At 37.1% G+C, this 6,810-nt stretch overlaps 1 protein-coding gene across 1 annotated transcript in view; it reads left to right on the forward strand.

Annotated features, from left to right (window-relative positions):
• The window catches only part of LOC142520232 (uncharacterized), a 32,597-nt gene extending 26,059 nt beyond the window's left edge, over nt 1-6,538 (forward strand). The window contains exons 4-6 of the mRNA XM_075623236.1: nt 1,247-2,491; nt 3,124-3,623; nt 6,344-6,538. Of these exons, the coding sequence (XP_075479351.1) occupies nt 1,247-2,491; nt 3,124-3,623; nt 6,344-6,538 (1,940 nt within the window). The remainder of the gene's footprint in view (nt 1-1,246; nt 2,492-3,123; nt 3,624-6,343) is intronic.
• The last annotated feature ends 272 nt before the right edge of the window (nt 6,539-6,810 follow it).

Raw genomic sequence — 6,810 nt, forward strand, 5'->3', positions numbered from 1 at the left:
ATTATCAATTTAAGATTTTGTCTTTCTAGATTTTCAAATCTTGCTTGATTTAATTTTAAATGATAATATCTTGGTTTACTTATTTCTTGATTATGAGATATTGCTTGGTTTATATCTTAATATTATATGATTTGTTATTAATATGATTTTTATCTCCAAGATATTTTATCCATGTTTAAAATAGTGTTATCTCTAATGAAAATATTATTTCTATATTTTCTTGGACTATTTTATGGAATGCTTTTTAGGTCAAGCATTGGTTATATATATATAGATGAAAAACTTCACGGCCGCAGGAGTCTAAAGGAGAGAGTTGGAGAGAAGAGAGTCTTTTTCGTTTGAAGCTTCTCGAGTCTTTTGGTGTGACTCTTTCTTGAGGTCGGCAGAGGGGCGCATACATAGAAGAAAAATACAAAAGCCGAACCTATATTTTGAGGAGACGTTTTTGTGTGATCGGGTGATCACTTTACAGCGTATAAGAGCTGTTGGATTTTTCTGAACACACAGAGAGTTCAGATATTGAAGATTTTCGTGTTGAAGATTTTGTGTGATTGATTCACGTATACCGTGTTGCTGATTGGTGTTGACAACACTCAAGAACAACACTGACGCAGAGTGTTGGTCGAAGAGTGGTTGTGTTTGTTTTAAGCAATACGTTTTTATTTTATGCATCTAGTTTTTATGTGGTTTATTTTGATGCATTTTTAATTCATTGGAGTGTCAAAGAATTTGGTTTTGTTTTCTCACTAGTATTGTTTTGGTGTAAACGATTTACATAATTTTTCTAGTGAATTTTTTTGCCATGAGGCATCGCACAAGTATTCGTACTTGTGCATAATTTAAATCTGATATTAATTTATTAAAGTTATATTTGTGTGTTAATACTTAATTTCTGCTGCATGTTGTGTGCTCGTGTTAACAACACCAGAGCACAACACTAACTTCTGATACACACATTATAATATTTTAATTTATTTCCTGTACGTTTATGAGCAACGTTCCTTTCAAGTGGTATCAGAGCCAACGCTTGATACACTAAGTGATTGATTCTGGTTTATTGTTGTTTTTGTTTGCAGGAAATTTTACAGAATCCCAATGGACGTACTGTCTACAAACACTGCTGTTTTGAAGGAAAAATGCTAGCTGCAAGTCAACCCGCACGGTGTTGCCTCTGGTGTTGCAACACCGGGCTGCAACACCACTTCAAAATCCTTGTGTTTCAATGCTAAATCTCACAATGACTCAGGTAATCATGAAATACAGGATACTGATTCTGATGAACTCACCTTTGAAAGTGTGCAGGCTATGTATGAAGAACTATACGGAGATTGGATCAAAAGAAATAAAATAAATTCTATGCTCTCAAAGGAAAATACTGAGTTAAAGAGTAGCATGTCTCGACTGGATGTCTTGTTGAGTAAGAAGGACCTCGAACTGTGCAAAGTCAAGGATGATCTTGAGAAGGCCACAAAGACTATTGCTAAATTTAGCTCAAGTTCATCAAAACTTGACTCAATGCTAACTATGGAAAAGGACAACAGAACTGGTCTTGGATATGTTGAAAGCACATATGAACATGGTGAAACTTCCAACTCTAAATCAAAATCAACCGTGTTTGTAAAGGCAAGTGAAGACTGCTCTGTCCCCTTAATAGTGAAACCTACCATGAAGACTCTGCCAATCTCAAAGCAAGCCTCGGAACAATTGCTGAAACAAAACAGAGCTTCCTCTTCTCATTTGAAAGTTGACCCGCCAGTGAAGATGCCACAAACCAAGAAGCCAGTGTCAACTTCTAAATCAAAGCAAAGAAAGCGACATTTTATTTGCCACTACTGTCATAGGCCAGGTCACATCAAACCTTTCTGTTTTAAACTGAGGAATGACTATATTAACTGGCATGCAAATCTGGTGTTGCCCACTGTGTTGCCCAACACCAGGCGCAACACAATAGTCAAGAAACCTCCTGTGAAGAAAGTTTGGGTACCAAAAGCTGTTATTCATTGCAATGTCATTTATACTTCTTTAAAAACTAACATTGCAGGTGCATGGTACTTTGACAGTTGGTTCTCACACCACATGACCGGATCTAAAGAACACCTCACGGATTATGTTGAAGTAAAAAGTGGGCGTGTAACCTATGGTGGTGGTGCCAAAGGAAGAATTGTAGGCAAAGGAACTCTGAATGTTGACGGACTTCCTGAACTTCATAATGTTCTACATGTTGAAGGACTTAACTCAAACTTAATAAGCATAAGTCAACTTTGTGACAATAATTTACATGTTAAGTTCAGTAAAAATAATTGTGAAGTTTTTAATGATGTCAATGTTTGTGTAATGTCAGGTACTCGTTCTACTGACAATCACTATCAAATGGGAGAAGGTGATAGTTGCCTAAGTGCCAAGGTGAGTGATTTAGACCTATGGTATCGAAAACTGGGACATGTGAGCTTCAAGACTTTGAAGAATCCGTGTAAGTTTGATGCTGTGAGAGGTATGCCAAATTAAGTTCAGGTAACTCATATGTCTGTGGACCGTATCAGAAAGGTAAACAAACTCGTGTTGCGAACCCGGTGTTGCAACACTTTGGGACAACACGGTGCCTTGAACTCTTGTATTTGGATCTAATGGGTCCAATGGAAGTTGAAAGCTTGGGTGGTAAAAAATATTTGTTTGTTTGTGTTGATGATTTTTCGCATTTTACTTGGGTAAGATTTCTTAGAGAAAAATCTGATACTTTTGATGCTTTTAAGAAATTGCATGCAAGGATAACAAATCTGTATGATATGAGGGTGGTTAAAATAAGAACCGATCATGGTGATGAGTTCGAAAATTCTCATTTTATTTCTTTGTGCCATAAGAAAGGTATCACTCATGAATATTCATCTCCGAAGACCCCTCAAAAAATCGGCATAGCTGAAAGGAAAAATCGAACCTTTCAAGAAATGGCTCGGGTCATGCTTAGTTCTAAGAATGTGTCAAAATATTTTTCGGCCGAAGCTTTAAATACGGCATGTCACATTTCCAACCGTGTTTATTTAAGGAGTGGTTCTACAATGACCTCATATGAGATTATCATGGGAAGAAAACCAAACTTTAAATATTTTCATATTTTTGGATGTGTAGGTTATGTGTTGAATGATAGAGATCATCTAGCTAAATTTGATTCCAAAAGTGATAAATGTCTTTTTTTTGGATACTCTACTAATGGTCGTGCTTATCGTGTATTTAATCTAAGAAATAGGACTACAATGGAATCAATTAACGTTGTGTTTGATGATCTTGCAGATCTGATAGTTAAAACACCAAAGGATGGTGTAGAAGAATTGCTGGATATAAGTGAGGCACTGACAAGAAACAGTGTTGAGTCTGATGTTGAGACCAGTGAAGAAACACCAAGCACAACACCGCCTCTGAACCAACCAGAAACTGTGGATAATGATAATGATGATAATGATGATGTGGTGATCAATTGTGAAAAAGAAATTCCCAGCAAGATTCAGAAGAATCATCCATCATCACAAATTATTGGTGAATTACATGATGATGTGCAAACAAGAAAGAAAGAAAAGGTGGACTACCACAAAATGGTTGGTTTAATCTGCATGAGCTCCATGTTTTCTCAGGTAAGTCACTCGTGTTTTGTTTCTCAAATTGAACCCAAGAATATTAATGATGCAATAAAAGATGAATTATGGGTCAATGCAATCCATGAAGAACTTAAACAATTTGTGCGCAATGATGTATGGGATTTAGTGCCTAGACTTTTAAATATCAATGTTATTGGAACAAAATGGATTTTCAAGAATAAAATAGATGAATTTGGTAACATTGTTCGGAACAAAGCTCAGTTGGTAGCTCAAGGGTATACAGGTTGAGGGGGTGAGTTTTGATGAAACCTTCACTCCCGTAGCCCGAATTGAGTCAGTCCGACTGATGCTTGCCATAGCATGTCGTATGCACATCAAATTGTATCAAATTGATGTAAAAAGTGCTTTCTTGAATGGAATTCTGAATGAGGAGACCTATGTTATTCAACCTAAAGGATTTGAAGATCCCCACCACTTGGACCATGTCTATAAATTGAAGAAAGCTTTGTATGGACTGAAACAGGCTTCAAGGGCATGGTATGGTAGGTTGTCCTAATATTTGATAAACCTGGGCTTCAAACGAGGTGAGGTTGACAAAATCCTTTTCATTCAAAAACTGAAATATGATATTTTTATCTGTCAAGTATATGTAGATGATATTATGTTTGGTTCTTCATCTGAAATACTTGTGAATAACTTTGTGGATTGCATGTCATCACATTTCGAAATGAGCATGGTAGGGGAACTAAATTTCTTTCTTTGATTACAAGTTAAGTAATTTCATGATGGTATATTGTGACAACTCAAGTGTTATAGACATTTCTAAGAATTCTATTCAACACTCTCGAACAAAACACATAGACATAAGACATCACTTTATTCGAGATTTGGTTGAAAAAGGCATAATTCGACTGAAATTTGTTAGGACTGAGAATCAACTGGCTGATATATTCACGAAACCTTTGGACTTTTAGAGATTTTTCAATCTTCGGAAGTCTCTCAGCATGAGCATACAATAATCACACACACATATTGTCATTGGTGTTTCCAACACCGGTGACAACACCATTTTTTCATGTATATTTTTAGGATGTTAGGCATATTGTATAATCATAACCATCCTATTTATTTGTATAATGTCTGAACAGTGAAGGCAATTTCTGAAAAGTACTCTCTGAGTGTTCATACTTCCAATCAAATGTTGAGAAATAAATTATGCTCAATCCAAGGCATCAAGTAGTTGAGGATATTCCTGGAAATCTTGATCTTGTCTAATGTGAAAAAGTGACTTGGAAAATGTGAGCATAAGGAGAAAAACAGAAAAGAGGTAAATAAAAAAAATTGTTTAGAAGAAAATGGAAAAAGCTACCTAGAGGAGTACATTGAAGACCGTTCTTCTAGTGTGGGAGCTACCACTTCTAATTAAAAATAGTAATAGAAAAAACTATCTAGGGGAGTTCATTGAAGAGCGTTCTTCTAGTGTGGGAGCTACCATTTCTGAATCAAAATAAAATTTTATGGAAGTTTGAATAAAACTCAGTGGTGTTGCCAGGATGTGTTGCCAACACCAAGTTCTGACACAACACAATTTATACACCGCTGACATTTCGATAATTCATCATATTGGAGGCATATTTAGGACATGCATATTGATGTTTGTTTCGTGAATTCATCATGTGCAGTGACATATCAGTATCTGACCTATGACAGTTGATAAAATTCTTAATTACCTAGATTTTGAATTTATGTGACTACTTGTGTCAGTGTTTTATAATCGACATGGGTTTCACTGGATGTTCTTTTCAAATCGTCATAACACGAGTTTGAATCAATTTTACTTTTTGATTTTGGGATAGAACCGTAATTAGTGTTTTGGGTAAATTTCGGAAATATTATCTTTACCATGTGGATTTTTTTTGGAGCTGAAGAATTGAATCGGTGTATTTTTTTGTTAGAGTAAGAGCATATATGTTTTGTTACAGTTGAATATCTGATAATTACTGTGAGGCCCGGGGCCGAAGATGGCGGGGAGTGATTGCCGGTGCCATCAGTTGCACGGACAATGAGCGGCTCCTGGCAGGCTTCTAGGTGGAGGGAACATGAATGAACCGACCCACACGGGAATGAGAGGGATTCTGAGATTGTTCAATGTAATGGACTGCACACTTGAAGAGGGCTTAAAAGATTTGATTTGTACTACTCATATCACGAAGGTGCATCTTCTTTTCGGTAGCTCATCACATAAGAACTCCTAAGTTAAGCGTGCTTGATTTGGGGCAATTTTGGGATGGGTGACCTCTTGGGAAGTTTCCCAGGGTGCGTGTGAGTGATGACATAAGCACGCTGGAAAGATCCGTCTTGATACAGTGAGAACAGTCGTCAAATCTGGGGCGTTACAATTACTCTTGCTTCTTCTCATTTACCCTTGCAATCTTTCCTTACTCTCGTGATTTCTCTTGTGCGTCTTTGTGTATAACTCCTGATATACCTCTATAATTTTCTCTCATATTCTACAAGTGGCTGAAGATATTGCTGATGTTGAGTCTGATGTTGTCAACAGCGCTGACAACATTGGCTCTTGTGATTATGATGTCAAGGACTATCTGCTATGATTGTCAAGTTCTCCCCGAGTATCATCAATGAATTCTACAATACCCCCGCAAATGAAGAAAATGAAATCACGAAAGACATCAATGCTATCCCTGATGTACTCTTTTTCTTTCTTCTTCCTGATCTTTGGGATACTGGAGTTATAGGGGTTTCTCACAGAAGATGATGAGACTCTTTTTGATGTGAGCAAAACCCTTAAGATCGCTTCGCCTTATTTCAATGGTAACAGGAAACTGGACCTATCTTGGTCAGCTACTGGTGTTGCCACTGGTGTTGAAAACACGACGTCCTCGTCCACTTCCACTTCCAATGGATTGGCATGCTCTATGCTTCTTACTTAAAGGACCAAATTGAGTTTGGTCTTCAGCAGACTCAAAAGGCCAAAGAACTCATTGCTTATTAAGGAGAACAGGTGGCTGAGTAGAGGGTGCTTTTAGAAGTTGGCTTACATTCTGGCCAAAAAGAGGGAGTAGGAGAACCAAAAATGACACAGACTATGGATGGTGCTAAAGCATCTCGAGGTTCTGGATGGTGCTGAAGTATCTCGAGTTGCTGAGACTGATGAGCTTACGGACACAGAAGAAGATAAAGGATGAATACTTATGCTCTGTTT

The sequence above is a fragment of the Primulina tabacum genome, chromosome 12 (assembly GCF_025594145.1).
Source record: "Primulina tabacum isolate GXHZ01 chromosome 12, ASM2559414v2, whole genome shotgun sequence".
Lineage (NCBI taxonomy): Eukaryota > Viridiplantae > Streptophyta > Magnoliopsida > Lamiales > Gesneriaceae > Primulina > Primulina tabacum.